The sequence below is a fragment of the Ischnura elegans genome, chromosome 5, assembly GCF_921293095.1.
Source record: "Ischnura elegans chromosome 5, ioIscEleg1.1, whole genome shotgun sequence".
Lineage (NCBI taxonomy): Eukaryota > Metazoa > Arthropoda > Insecta > Odonata > Coenagrionidae > Ischnura > Ischnura elegans.
In genome coordinates this window covers 68,769,718-68,786,095 of record NC_060250.1, presented here as the reverse complement: position 1 = coordinate 68,786,095, position 16,378 = coordinate 68,769,718, and the positions used below count along the sequence as shown (strand labels likewise).

The 16,378-nt window shown below is 39.5% G+C and overlaps 1 protein-coding gene across 1 annotated transcript in view; it reads left to right on the top strand.

Annotated features, from left to right (window-relative positions):
• LOC124159029 overlaps positions 1 to 16,378 on the top strand; it is a 289,111-nt gene that overhangs the window by 269,644 nt on the left and 3,089 nt on the right. The window contains exons 6-10 of the mRNA XM_046534515.1: positions 313 to 504; positions 1,007 to 1,114; positions 1,918 to 2,253; positions 5,264 to 5,570; positions 16,335 to 16,378. The exon at positions 16,335 to 16,378 is cut by the window's right edge and continues 3,089 nt beyond it. Of these exons, the coding sequence (XP_046390471.1) occupies positions 313 to 504; positions 1,007 to 1,114; positions 1,918 to 2,253; positions 5,264 to 5,570; positions 16,335 to 16,378 (987 nt within the window). The remainder of the gene's footprint in view (positions 1 to 312; positions 505 to 1,006; positions 1,115 to 1,917; positions 2,254 to 5,263; positions 5,571 to 16,334) is intronic.

The window sequence follows — 16,378 nt, the reverse complement described above, 5'->3', positions numbered from 1 at the left end:
TACCGTGGACTCATAGGTCCTTTACGCATTTATACATGAACAACCAAAATAATATTTTTACATAAACAACGAATAAATAAAATACAATAAAAATATCAAAAAATTGTGAATAATGTGTACCAACAGAAAATAGATAATACAACATTATATGGAGCTAATGCTGGTACAACAATACAAAAAATACACAATCAATATCAGCCTCTTCCAATATGTGTTCGTAGTCTTTGTGTCTTGCCTCAGGTGTTTAATGCTTACCCATTACCACGTTCGAAGATGCAAGTTAACGCGTCTGTTTCTCCACTTCCTCCGCAGGTTGTAACGCTGTCCGTGTACACGTACTTCGTGGCGGCTCTGTTAGGACGTCAGTGGGTGGCGCCCCCGGGGACACACGCCGCCAACTCCATCCAGCCCACGGCCTACCCCTCGGACGACTCGGTGACCATCTCCGGACTGGTTTCCGGCAAAGACTTGGATCTCTTCTTTCCAGTGTTCACCGTCTTACAGGTGTGTATACATGGCGTATAACACTGCCTTTAAGCATCTTAAGCTTAGCAGTCTGTTCAATGCCCAATGGCTCTTGCTTTCGAATCGTTCAGAAAGATTTTATCTTGCCAGCCAACATCTCTAGAGATGTACGAAGTAAATTTTAGGAGCACCACTGCCTGTTTACCGTTTGGTGCCGTCCTTTAGAGCTGTTTTTTCAAATTATCATTTAATATTTATAGTTACTACCTATTTTAAATGGCTTTCCACATAAAATATAAACCAACAATTGGAATTAAAAATTAAAGTATTATACTCGATACAATTCTATAGATATTTTGTGACAACTTAAGTAATTAACGCATAGAAAATATTTTCACGTTCTAATAATAATTGTAAAGACACCTTTTTAGCCCATGTTTGCATGCACGCAATAATTTGAGAGTGAATGCTCAAAAATGTTTACTCTGTATCATATGTCGTTGGATTTTGTTAAATTACATCACAATTCTAAAATTTACAGTTCTGTTTCTACACTGGATGGTTGAAAGTAGCCGAAGTTCTCATCAATCCCTTCGGAGAGGATGACGACGACATAGAACTGAACTGGCTCATCGACCGCCATCTAAAGGTATCGTATATGATATCCATAAGTATAACACAGTAGTAGCAATATAGCTCATTGAGTTGCAATGTCAACTTATGAAATGTTTCCACGTATATTTTTCCATTAAATTTGTCTGAATCCGTCAGACAATCAATTTTAACTGTCAAAGGTTTAATTTTCTCTTTTAATTGCATTTCATTTTTGTAAATAAACCTAGTTTTTGGGTTTTTACCGTGTATTTTTGTCTCACTTCCTCTGGCACTTCCCTCTCGTGCTGGAGGATTCCTTAGGGTATAACGGTTATGTGAATCTTGTGGTAACGGGGGATGGTTCTGTTAGAGATTTACCTGTTGAAATCAAGGTAATATCCATCACTAATGTATAATTATCAATAGTCGTCGGATTATTTAAGGTGAAAGAGTTCATGTATCAATTTATTTCCACCTGGTGTCATTTGAATCAGTGAGAAGCAACAGGGTGCAAGTGACAACAATTAAAACTTCTTAACTACATCAAATGATAGGGAAAGCTTACTCTGGTGGCAAAGAGATGTTAGTGACAGCTTTGACTGGTAATGCTATATAGCGGGAATTAAAACAACTATGTACTGGGTAAAACTTCATTTTATTTGAACTTTAACCAGTTTTTCACGAAAGTTAGCTTTTGCCTTATACATCCCTTTGCTCTTCACTGCCTCCATTGTATTTCGCACACCCACTTGAAAGAAAGCGATGGTTATTTTAATCACGTAACTTACCGCATATTTTCTTAATGTTCTGGAAATTTGAGAACCAATAATTTATTAATTTTTTCGCGGACGTTCACAGGCGGCGTACATGATTGTGGACGAGATGCACGAGGAGCATCCGGAGCTGCTAAAGGATCAGTACTGGGAGGAGGTGGTGCCTCGGGATCTGCCTTACACCGTCGCCTCTGAGCACTACCGTCGCTCGGAGCCCAAGGGATCGGCCGAGAAGTACAAGGTGAAGGAGTCGGACGCCGTCTACGCAAACCTCTTCCCCACGGGACGATCTGCAGTGGTCATCACGACGCAGGCCCTCGTCAACACCAGCAGCACCAACTCGGTGAATGCGGCGTCTGGGGGACACGGCCGCAAGAGCCACTCCAACAACATCAACGCGGACGACGTCTACGCGGATTACGTGAGTAACTTCCGTCCTTTTTTGCTTTGAGATCGAATTGTGCCACTCACATGGGGATGGTTTCTCCAAATTTAATAGGAGCAATTTTTGTAGTCTACGAGAATGGGTGTGAATAGGCTGTATAGAGGAAAAAAAATCCTTTCGAAAACCAGTCTACGAGAATGAACTTATGTAGAGGAAATCAGGGGTGCAGCCAGGAATTGAGGCTGGGGGGGGAGGTTTAGGTGCAACTAATACCGGGGTGTTTGGGGGTGTGGAATACCCAGCAGGATAAGAGGTAGGTGCGGGATTATTAAATTGCGGAATTTTAATATATATGGTTCAAAATTGTGAGTTTTTACGGCTTTCTAAGGGATATTTTATTAATCCTTACACTATTCTATTAGTAATATCAATCCAATTAAGTAAAATGGATTAAATTTAAATATTTATCTGAGCTCTGGGGGGTTTTAACCCCCAAAACTCCCCCTCGCTGCGCCACTGGAGGAAATATCTACCTTTTGATAAAGAGAGTACCTGAAAGCAGAGATAATGACGCAATAGTGTTAGAACGCGTTGTACTCAATTAGAAATCGAACAGGGGAAGCCCCTTAAGTGTCACCAACAGATCTCGTTCAAATTTTGCTAGGTGATAGGAAATTGATACCCATCAGGAGTAGTATTTGTTTCGGGAGGATGGAAAAAAAGGAGAAAGGAAAACGCCAAATTAATGCTACGCGCAACATGAAAACAGCCCCTAACTCCGTTGCTAGGAAGAAGGGCACTGACAGTGTTATGTCGTGCTCTGGTTTGCACATATTAAGGCGTTTTCCTAATACTTTCCGTCGCTAATATTTCTAAAAGTATTGAGCGTTTGTGGAAGAAACTTAAACTATAACTAATGGGTATCCACTTCCTATCTCCCAGCAAAAATTGAACGAGATCTGGTGGTGACAATTAGGGGACTTTCGTAACATGTTCCAAAAAATCTCGTTTGAAACCATAGAATCTATTTTTCTCTTAGTTTTTGAGCGAAAAATTTAGTCTCCTTCGAACAAAGTAAATATTTATCGCGATTGCTCCACCTTTTCCGGTCGGTCCTCGTTGCTGTCCGTCCCTCTTAGGTCATCCGTTTCCCAATTGGTGGTGGCGATATATGTGACCGTCGCGTATTCCGTACGCGCGCCGTTCACCCACCAATAACACATTTCCTTCACTTTCCCTACGCGCGCTCTTACACGCCTTTCCGGCACGCACGGCGTATGAATGAGTTGGGATTTTTTTCGGGCGTCGTTTGAGAGGTTGGCCATTACCGACGACGCGGCTCTCTCCTCTTTTTTTCTTCCACCTATTTTTGAGTCTCGCGGAGACAGGAAGACAGACCCCGAGATCACGCAACTCGACCAATTTTTTCATACAAAGGGGGTTCCAACGTATTGTCCAGCGAAGTCATGTTACACAACCAACACGCGTAAATCGGCTGGCAATAGTTTGCTGACCACACACAAGTTTGAAGCATTATCGAATTATGATCCATCTATCCCTGCTACATATGCACTGCCTCTTCTAGCGACGAGTCTTTCATATGCCTTGCCTTCATCTAGTTTTAACGTTTTCAAGTGTTTAGTAGCCAAAATTTTTGTTGGAATATGTCCATGTATATACATATATATAAAAAAGAGAATCCAAATAAAATAGTGAAAAAAATGATCAAAATTATAAAAATTGCTACTTGCAACGAAAACAGTGATAAATTAATTTTAAAAAAGGGCGAAGGACAAAATACTACAAAGTATTAAAAAAATTATCTTTCTATTACCAAGCTGAAAAGTTTATTTAACAAATTTCGCGACTTCCATTTCATACATCATTTTTCTCCTTGAATTCATAGAAAGCTGTTTATTTCCTTCATAATTTCCAAATTTCAAATTAAAAGCTATTGCAGCTATGTTTTCTTACAAATATTTATGCTAAATCACGTAAATATAGCAATTTATTTGTGCTACTTCTTAAAGCATCGCACTTTAAATTGTTTGGGCTCAACCAATTAGAGCATTGGTATCTCCAAATCAGGTGATTAAGACCCACACCACAATAAATTATTTTTCATGAAAAACATACACAAAAACCCCTTTTATGTAACTTCTAAATAATTTAAACACTTCTTATGGGAAATGTAATTCAATGGGAAAATAATTAGAGACTGCAAGGGCGAAATAGCATTCCATTAGCAGCTAATTTTCAGTTGTTAACGTTCGACATATTTCATAGAAAAATATTACTCCACTTCTTTTCACCTAAGTTGTTTTCTTTTAAGTTTAATTGCTTTTTAAATCTACAATCGTGAGTAAATGCTATCTTTAACGCTGTAGGCAAATGTCAATAGGTATAATTATACCCGTAATTATCTGTTGATCGGTTGAGCAGTTGCTGGCGAACAGCGCTTGGAAGTGAACGGATTAGTTGGGACTTTGCGAGAGGAAATGTTTGCACGGATTTCCTTTCATTCAACCTCATAATGACTAACAATTGCGAAATGTTAAGTGATTGCAGTGAAACTCTGGATGATAATAATTTTAGTAATCACTCGTTATTAATGATTATGATTATTAATGATTTATTTATTCCTAGAATATTCATTTTTTTGATTTTTTCATATGGCAAGGGCTTTAAGAATAATGGATTCCTCGGATCTGAAATGAGTCTTTGAATTTGTGTAAATCCGCCTCTTTTTAAATAGACAATCGCACCACGGACCTTTGGTGTTCCTATCCGCTGCGAGCTATTCTATCCAGGATATCTAAGCCTCATGACAGTTTGAACGTGGTTAACATAGCAAATAATGATTTATTTTTGGCACGACAAGAAATGTCGAAAACGTAGCGTTTATTTATTGCAAGTCTGGAAAATAATCAGTATCCTTTCTTATCAGTGGGATCTCTAATCTTCCCCAGGTGAATCCGAAGACTGTTTAATGCATTATCCATGTTACCAATTGTTCCTCTTTCTTCCTCTTCTCCGTGGAATACAGGAAAGTGTGGATACGCCACTTGTGGAAAGACGCAAGAATTGGTTCCAGCGACAACTGCACAGGATGGGCAGTGTGCGGTCGGCCAACACCACGTATTCCTCAGGCGGTCTCTTCAACGGCGGCGCCGCGGGTCGCGGCGCCACTGCGGCCACCAGGGGTGCCAACCTGTACAGCGGCAGCGGAGGCGTCCCGGCTGAGGCGAATCTCGGTGGTGCCAACTCCACCTCCAACCCGAAGATGTCCCTGTACGACAGACTCATGAGTAGGAAGTCGGGAAGAGGTGGACAGTTCCCCAGGGGAAGACACAGTGAGTACAAAACCGTTTTAGAGATTTGAATGCCCAAAATACTGACCACTGAGGTTTATGTTACCTGAGGTTATGAATTCTAGGCAATGAATTACATTTCCCCGTGTCGGGTGTACAATTCTCAGTATTAATTAATTCGTAGGACAAGGATCTCTCATTATGACAATCTCTTATCGCTAATGGAACATTAAATTATTCGCAATGCATACATTCGCAATGCATACACTTGTTGCCACTTATTGCAGAAGTCTTTACGAAAGAATATTTGCATACACCAAAAATCTGAAAATGGTTTTTTGTGTTGAAATGTTCTGAGCGGAACCTAGCTACGGGAGAAAACTTTTATAATAACTTTAGAATAGGGCTCTTTTCTGTCGATTCCCCTGGAGTTTCATGTTTCTATTGGGATTAAAGTACCTTTTATTTATCATTAGGTTGTTCGGCGTTAGGTAGCAACGGCGTAACAAACTGCAGCGTACCTGCTTAATACCCGAAAGAGATTTTCCAAAAGATACTACGTTATTTCCCCACACTTTTACTTGTTTAACATATTGTCTTGACCTTTTGATATCCACCTCATTTTAAGACTTGATAATCCATTGAGCGTCTCATTCATCATTACCTCAATGTCCCAGGCTAAATCTCTATGGGAAATTAAGCAGAGGAACATTATATCTCAAGTGTAGCTTTTAAGTAAACATTCTGTTTGTCACTGCGATTGAGACAGTAGCATTTGATTTGCAGTACGCACGTTGCATGATAAGTGCAGTGTCGAAATCATCATTGTAATGCAGATGCATTACAATGATGGTGACTAAGATGGTTTTTTTGTATGGCTCACTCCATAAATAGAAGATGGCAGCCTATTATTTTCCCATTGAAGAGGAGATGCTATTTCCTTGATCTTCAGATTGTCTGCAAGGACATTGGAAGCCATAAATAACTCACCTTGCCCGAGAAGAGATACAATACGAGTAGAAGCTACCCTCCGTTGCCGTAGACGCAAGAAATCCTCTGGTAACGGTCGCGTAATTGAAATTGAGAACAGCATTCCAATCTCCATACCAGAATACGAGCCCAGCAACCCTAACAGGGAACCCTGATGCGTACCGATGTGACATTTCCTTAGAAATGAACTGTACTTTTCTGGGGGAGAATTATTCGCCTCATGTCAGCTAAATTACTTACTCCTCCGTTCAAGCATGAGTGATTAATCCTGTTCTTCTTCCTGAAAAGTTTATTCATCTTGGAGATTCTTGCTATATATGTTTTTTCGCGATTTATTATTCCGGTATAATTTGCCTCAAAGAGGTTGATTGCACACTACGGTTTTATCTTATTAATGTATTGACATCAACCAGACTATCAATACCAATTGTTTTCAGCGAATACTCGCAATGAAAATTCTCTAAATTAACCATAAAGTAAGTATTATCCATCATTCCGATTGTTCAATACTGAAAATTTTCTGTGCTGAAATCTTCTTCGCTGCAAGAAATATCGCTTGGCAAAGCAGGAGTATTTAATTTTTACACATTTTTGTACAATCCCTATCCAGGAATGGTTTTGTATTATTGGCAGTAACTTTCGTTTTTAGCGGAGGAATCCTCCCTTTACTCCGAAGGTGTCCAGTGAGACAAGGAATGTGAACAAGTCCTGCAAAATTCGTTGCTTAACTTCCAATTTTGACTAAAAAGTTGTAGAGATATTGCGTTCCAGTTTTTCGTCCTAGTTTTCAGGCGCCGGCGCCTACGACTTAGAAAGTGCTTGGCGACGTTGGAGAAATTCATATTCCTGGAATTATATCCTGGTGATAATTTGAGGGTTTTTTTCTGTGGCAGGAATTTTTTCAGACCTTTCGTGATTCATCGCGCGCTTTTTCCTCATAAAGATTATCATGATTCATCACTGATGGTGTGGAGCCTTCCAGGTTGACGGCTGGCAAATACGTTATGGATTCAGAGTGAGGATATCTAATGAGGAGAGACTTCTAAATGACCTTGTCCAGTTCGATAATATATTTTACTTTGGCCTTCATATTTTGGGTGGCTGATTCACTTTTGCTTCGATTTTTTCTTGCGCAAGACACGTGAATGCTGGAGCAGTGTGCAAAACAGCAAGAAAAACACTTTTAAGTTCTTGCCCCCGAAACGGGTTCTAATTTTTATGCTCTTGGATTCGACGAAGATGACTGTCAACATATTTACACATCTCTCGGTTCTCTGGCGTTCGACGAAATGAAACCAGTTTACTTTTTCTCGCTAGTCTTCCCTGACTTCGTATTGGTTGTTCAGTAATTGGCTTTCAGGAGTGGGACGTAAAATAAATTTATCTCCATAAAAAAATGCTTAATTCAAACTTTAACAGATACTTTCCTCAGGCGATTAAAAGAGCTAATTTTTTTGTTAATTACAGTATTACAATTCATTTGATAGCAGTTTTATGGGATTCATCAAGGAAAACTGGATAAATTATCGTTTCGAATGAACCTTTATTTATAGCCTTTTTTTTTCATGCATGCCACTAAATTATTTTTGGGTTAAAATATTTACCAGCCATCGATTTTATTATCGGGTGTGCCATTCACTGTTATAGGTCCCATAGTGTCCTTCCTTGATACTTCCTCTTCCTCATTTTTATGCAGCTCTTAATGTAGTACAAAGAAATCCTCATCGATCGACTTTTTATTTATGCGCGTCTTATGGATCTGATGGTAAGGTTTTTTTTTTACTGGAGTCGTCTCTTATTCGAGAAATTATCAATAACTCTATTTTATTAATTCATGCCAGTACTCTCGCCTTAATGCCGATGTTGTTTTCCGTTGGGATAATTATTTTGGCCATTTATAGTGGGAGGTCTACATCATCAAGTTCTATAAAGGCAATAAAGTATTGTTTTGAACAGAACATATTTCTAATATTCCGACCAGAAAAGCATTTAACTCTGCTTATAAAACATTGGACGATAGAACAGCTTAAATTCAAGCAGAATCTAGATGGATGATACTGTCTGCAAGAACATCATCGATTGCTCGACATATTTGTAGTCACAAATAGATTCAGTGCTATGAATCAGTTTCGCCTCACAAGGAAAAATATTTTATACGTTTTATAAAATCTATTTTTTGTGTTGCGTTGAGTGCTTTTATTGTTCATTTCCAGGTAAAAAATAAACTGAAATGCCAAAGATAAATTAATAAAAAATGGCCGACTTAATGGTTAGGTTTTAGATACGCTTTCGAAACACAAACCGAAGTAGAAACTCTTAATAAATGGATCAAGTAATGACTTGAAAAGTTTTCGATTCAATTTTTGAGATTGATGTTATAAGATTATAATTCTTATATTGTTCTCTGTTTATGTGAAAAAAACCTTCCCCTCTCGACTATTAACTCATTTTCTCGCTTGCATTACATTGTTTTTAAACTTCACGTGTATTCAATTGTGTATAGATCTGATGAAGTCACAAACAGCTAAATTTCTATTAAGGTCAAGGAAATGAATTATTTACTATTTTCATGAAAACTTCGGAATATGGTCATCTATTTCTTCACTATCGACTAATGGCAGCAAAAATATGCTTTCCGAGCCCTTATTGGGAAAATTTATTTTTTTTATTTATATCACACCAAAAACAGCACTAAAACCTTCACTAAATTTGAAAATCCTAAAATACTCTTTGAGTTACTGGAAAATTGATACTGCAATTGAAGTCAATTTACGTGAGATCCATGAAACTTGGGCAAGGATCGGCTTAAGATGGAAAAAGGTTGAGACTGAAATAAAAAGTTCGTAGAATCTTCATTTTCTGCGCCTTTATTTTAATTTTTAACCTCCTCGGATGCTGTCTATGATGGCAAAAAAATTTAAAATACATATGCGACAATTTTATGTTTTGAACCGCGCAGTTAAGATCATACGTACTTCTTTAATTTTACTCGATTCATTCACATAGTTTTCATTTGATTCGGAGTACATCCCATGCAGTTGACTTGCGGGCGACTTAATTTTTGTAAAGCACATTTGTTTCATGGTTGAACGACTCAGCTACGTAAACAAACACTGCCATTCGGAAAGAGTAGATTCTTTTCCGGGCTCTTGCGCCTGTTGGTCCTCGCAACTGGCGGCAGTTGGAATGTCTGCATACTTCTCATTACCATGGCAACCCCAAGACGCATCAGTTTCATTCCACCTCCCCCCCCTTTCCTCTCCCCTTCCAAGAGCTCGCATACCTCAGAGCGGCCGTGAGTGATTTAGTAGGAGGAAAAATATCCTCTCTTCTTTCGACGGTAAAAACATCCTCCCCGGGTAGCGAACCCGAGTTTCCGAGAAGTCCGTCTCCGGAATACCTTCCTTGAATTCCTCCCATCTTCACCGCATCGGATCCGGACCCTTGGCCATTAAAATCCTTCAATGTTTCCTCATACTACCGATATTTTTTTTTCCTACCATTCTTCTAATCTCATCTCTTGAGCCGGCCTTTCTCGTCGTCTGATCGTTTTCTAAGGCTATCGTGTCGATGAACGGCGTATTGGGCTGCGTGCCCAACCGGTTAAGGGCTGTCCAAATATTTTCGGTTTCCTATTTCTGATAAGTTTGGAAAAAATCCTTGAGGTGTCAATTATGTATCTAATTGACAACCGATGGATGCTTCTTCGCTTTTGACTAGCTTTTTCTTCAGCACTGATATGGTGGCCATGCAAAATTAATAATTGTTTAAATGAAAAGACTGACACTTCCTGCGTAATAAGTATATTACTTAACACATTCAATGTCCTCATAGCTTGAGAAATTATGTGCCTTGGGTAGCTTCCGCTGTTGTTGAAGGAATCAAAGTAGTTCGATGGAGACTTCATTCAGAGATATTTAGATTCAATCCGTCATTCCGGTGGGTAGGCCAAAAATATTGTGACACCAACCAGGCGGCTAGGTATTAATTGTAACTTCGCCATCGGCAACCATGGAAGAGGGTGGAGTCTTGGTGGACGTGCTTAAATCCGGAAAAACACTAGTCGGTCAGTTAGTCTGGGTGCAGGCGACCGAAAACTCACCTCATCGATTCGTGACAAGCATCCCCAGTGGTCACATCGAACCAATGACGCGGATACCCCGTCCCCTTGTCCACTCGCCGTGCCCACTGGGACTCTCTCCGCGGGAGAACCGTAGCATTGCGTTGGGCGGCGGGCGTTGAAGTCTCCCTAAGTCCCGCTTCCATTCCCCACCACCGTTAAGTGAGTGAATGCAGAATCCTTTTCCTGAATAACAGTGAAGGATCATAGGGAGGAAGTTACCTCCCCCCTCCCCCCCCCCGTCAAATCCCAGATAAATAGTTTTTTTATGCTAAACTTAGAACTCAGAACTTTGAAAGCGAGCGCTATGCTTGCATGGCGACTTTAAGCCCGAAGTAATCTATATTAGGAAATAAGTTCTGAAATGTATTTTGAAATATTCTATTTGCTGCAAATAGGAGATAAAAAATGTTGGGATAACACCTATTTATGAATTGCACGTCGTCTGCGTTCCCGAGAAGACCCACATCCACATTAATGTCTGGATCTTCCTCTGAAATTATTCTCCTTTTAATATACCTTGAATTACCATGAGAAAAAAAATCCCCAGGGAATTGAACCACAGACCTTTGGCTTTTAACGCAATGGCCCGGACCTTTGGCTTTCCGGGCCACTGAGCAGAAAGCCAAAGGTCTGTGGTCCAATTCCCGGTCCATGGGAATTTTTTCTCATGGTAATTCATGTATATTTCACCGCCGTTCACGAGGCAGGATTCGAAATATTACACATATCCTCATGTATTTCATAGATGAATTTAGCAATTCCGATACTATATTCCGATATTTGCATAGTATTTTTATTACAAAATGAAAATAGCTTTTTTGATATTATTTATCTTATTATTTTATTTTCGTGCAGAGCTACGTTAAGTCGAGAAAAAAAAGTATCAAATTGTAGCTGAATTGCTGGTTTGCAAATAAATATTCTCATTTTGTGTCACTCCTAGCACAAGGAGCGTCTTCTAAATGATATGCAAGAGTGCTTCATTTATAGAAGATTTATTTTGGGTCTGGAGCGAAAATTTGTAAATCAGTCGGGAAAATACCTGATACTTAACTTTCTCGTTGATTGATAATTTATTCTGGTTAGCGAACGCTTTAAAAAACCAAATTTAAATACGAGCCGATTACTTGGATAAGCTGCGGCAGGATAATATGTCCCATCGCTTGATTTGATCCCGTACTATGGACCTAATTTATCGACCCACCACAGGATGCATTTCCTATACAGAATTCTTCGTTGATTGATTTCATTTCCACGATTGGTTGGTTGATCGATTGATTTCCTCGGTATAAATTTGATTGATAATTTTGGATTTCCACCAATTATTGATTTAAAAGCATTGTAATTGATAGAGAAAAGGTTAGATTTCCACGGTATATGAAATCAGTACAGTCTTTCGAGCATCTTGTTTTCCATTACCAAGACGTGTTTGCTTTGACGCACCGGTTTAAACGCTAAATTAAAACACTGTGCGAAACCTTACACGTTTAAAATACGCTTTGATATTGGGAAGAAAGTCGAATCTGTAAACTTCAGCTGAAAGAGATCCCATTTAATGAATGCTTTTCGAGCACCTTCCGTCGACTTAACGGAAAATGATTTGTTTACCATTACCAAAGCGTGGTTGCGTTGACGCAGCGGCTTAAACGCTGAATTCTAACACTATGCTAAAGCTGGCACACCATGGTAAACAAGCTTTGATAGTGGGAAGCAAGTCGCATCTTATAAACGCTGGCAGAAATAGATCCCATCAGCCTTTATCACTTGTTCACCTTATTTCTGTCGAGTCCCGCACATCATCCGACACCACTCCCACCTCTTCCTCTTCCACCGCTACTTTTTCTCTTCCTCATTCCTTCTGCCTCGCATATGTGCACCGGAAATGTCTCTCTGCCGGCGATCGTCGGTCCGCCGCGGCGAGTGTGTCCCAGCGGCGGGTGTGACACGCGGTGACTGAGGAACCGAGGAAAGGAGGTGAGCGGCGAAAAAGCAGGGAAACGGTGATGGAGAGGAGAATAGAAAGAAAAAGAGGGATACCGTTGTGCCGCTCTCAGTGTCACGGTATAGGTACTAAGCTCGCTTCCAAACACGTCCGACCGCACGCGTCCAGCATGCCAACGAGGGAACTCCTATCACAGACACACTCACTCTGGGACGCGTACAAACACACACACATGCACAAAATCTGGATGCGGAAAGAAAAGGAGGGGTATCCGCCTTACTTTGTGCTAGTGTTTTTTAAAGATTTATTTTAATTCTAACAATTCCAGTTTTTATTTAATTTTTTACTTATTGACACACCACTGAATACAACGTTTGGCATTTACGTATTGTTTTCATACCATTCAACAAGTACGAGTAAACATTCATCTGGGAAGGGGAAGCTAACCTACGGGACTCAAATCTGCGACGAAGGCTAAGGCTTAATGAGCGAGGTAGCTTAGAGGGCGCTGTGGCTCCTTGGTTTGTGGTAATGTTATTTTGAAGATAAATTTGAGTACTCCGTAATTACTTGTGGGATTTGCAACAAGATCCTTTTCTTTAAATTATCAAACACTACCTGATCACCTGCATCTAAACTAAAAACACTGATGAGTACAGAAAGTACTATCTTGATGTCTCCAGATTACTCGAGAAAATGCCTAAAAATAGTTTGAAAGCGTATATATTTTTACGTAATTGGGACCCTCTGTTAACATTTACCTTTTTCACATTTTTCCCAAACGAATTAGAAAACAACTGTATTATAACTCGTTTGAATTACCTGTTACAATCCTTCGATTACATTCCTTTTCTTTACAAATACCTCGCTAGAAAATAAACTAAAAAATCATCTAACAAATTAAAAATAAACATCTACAAAATAGATTCTTAAAAAAGATGAATAAATTTCGGCTAATGCAAACGTTAAAAATAATCATAAAGAGGTACGCATAAACATTTAAGGAACGCCTGGGAACGAACGGTTCGAAGAATGAGTATGAATAGGGAGCGAGAATGGAGGCTGAACAAATAATGCAAAATACGTGTAAGAAAGAGTATCCCTGGCAGATGAGAATTTAGTGATGTCGTGTGTAAGTGAGAAGCTCCGTAATCGATGTCCACCTCATCCTTCTTTCTGTTGAACCGCAAGCGGGATGAGTCTTGCAGCGGGTTATTCGGGCTCTGAGCCAGCTGGACGATGCGGGAAAAGAGGAGAAAATCTCAAACTTGGTCGCGGAAGAATTTAATTTCGCCCACAAATTCCGAGCAAATTATTCTGGGAACGTCGATTCCGCAGACTTTAGATCGGTGCAGAGTCTGATGAATGGGGTCTGCGTGAGCATGTACTGCAAGGAGTCATTCGTTGAAATAACTTAAAGATCACACTCAGTCTGACTTCTTGTTGTTCTCTTATTTATATTTATTCTAATTTGGATTAGAGATTGAATTAAAACTTAAAGCGGACATCAGTATCTTCCGAAAATTGATAATGGAAAAAAGTGAAGAACCAAGAATGAAAAATAGAAAACAGCAAAGCAAAAAATAGTGCCAATAGCTTAAATATAATTTGTTTAGTTTGGCTAATAATGGCATTACAAACAAACTAATTAAGACACTTTATCGTAGAAATTGGTATTCACTAACTAACTACCCTATGGAGGTCAGAGCGGAAAAGTTCAATCAGAGATTCTCACAAGTAGCCGTTACCACGTCCGTAGTGAGACATTGAAAACAGTCCACAGTTGACTTAAAAAGCAGGAAGTATTTTTCTCCAGCAATTCCCCTGTTATTTTTTATCCAAGAGTACGGACATCTCGCCTACTTTTATTGCATAAATTTTGCTTTTACGTTACGACCGCTATTTTATTTCATATTTCACCCTATATAATGTGTTATCTGGTAGTCTAAAAGTTCAATACAAAATTGCCAGAGCTGCTTTGCATGATTGGTCAAATACTAAGTTTTGTGTGCTTATGTAGAATCGTAGTCGTATATTTTGGCATCGCAGACGCGCTAAAATAGCCGATAAAATCTATCGTTTACAGAATAATATATATATAATTTACGGAATATTGGTGTCAAGGTCATCCCATCTAATCATTTTCATTCCATCTTGTATCAAAGACACTTCCGATCGTCAGGGAAATATTTCTTTTTTGTGTTGTTTTTTTAATTGATCTCGATAGGCGTGTCTAGTCTCATATTGACGGTAGACGTTCATAATAGGGTGGTTTCCTACTATTTCTTATTGCCTAAATCAAAGATTATTACTCCTGAGGTACGCATTTCACGCTCTTAGATTTTTAAATGACGATATCTATTTTTCGCGATGAAATGAAAAGTGAAAATTTTCAAGCGCACGAAAACGCGACGGCCTAGTATGAATGCTGGGAAACGCCCGTGTGACGGCATTCTGGGTCCCACTCCCGCCGTGTGAGGAGACTTTGGGGCGAGTATGTGTGCGCCGCTGCGATGCAGGCTGCTAGCAGGTAGCGCTTGGCTTAAATAAGGATTACTGATGCCCTGTAAAATTAAGGAAACTTTCCGACCATAGGCAATTTTAATAGGTGATTAGTAAGAGTGGTTTCACTGAGCTCTGTGTCACATGCATGCATTGGTAATCTCAGACGATGTAAAACTCCGATCTACTCGTATAGAATCTAGGTCCCTGTGACGTCGCGTGGAGTGGCATCGCATGGGCGCCAATCTGGCCTTTTTCAAATGCGGTTAAAATTGACCATTGCCATTCGTTTAAACTGGGATTTCTAAAACCAAATAATTTGCATATTATGAATACACTAATGGTAAGTAACGAATCGCCATCAATCCCTTTCGTTTTCTTTGATGAAGGAAACTACCCTATTAATCGGGTTATCTCTTTCCTGATGAAGGTATGCGTATATCGATTAATCTTTCCGTAAGGGTTAAATGAGGTGACGTAAGTCACTTTTTAAGGTCGTTTAGAATCTTTCTCTCTCTTTGGATCCACCAATATATCCTTGTATGACGGTGGTTCAAAACCCATTTTGTCAGAGTAGATTATTATCGGTTTACGTCCTTAATTGCGTGTCCATCCCGAGCCTCTGGATAGAAAAAATGGTTTTCCCAGTACATTGGCACTTTATTTCTATTTTTGAAGTAATCGTTATTATGTTTCAATTACTCGCTAACATATGAGTATCTAGTTATTTCACAAACAGGGACCCATCTTATGACAAAAAGTCCAGAGCTCAGTTTGCCTCTCCATTAACGTGCACTAAAACCACCTATCACCCATCGTTACAGATACTTGATGGAATCAAATAAACCTCCAAGAGGGCGGAATTTGATGGGGTAACTGATGTCAAATATGTTACTCTAAAATGTTAGATCGTTCAATAATAGTACTTTCATACGGTACCAATAAAATGGAGCTCCTGAAATAATTCCGTTCACAGGCGCGTCATAAAGAGTTATGTAATGGTAACACAACTATCCTCACTAATTTACCTCACTTCATGTAGCATAAAGGCTCTTGTCCCCAAGCGAGCAAAAACTCCCTTTCTTTAACGAAAATAATATTTTGGCCCTCACTATGATGATCGCCTTGATCTCACCCACCTTTCTGATTGATTTCAACCCGTTCAATCCTTTGATCTTAATGTTGGTGGCCTCAACTGAAGAGTTTCGCCCGTCAAACTTAACTGATCACTTTTCTCTTCCAATCGAAGGCACTTCCAAGCTGAATGGAGGCAGCGGCGGGAGCAATATGGTG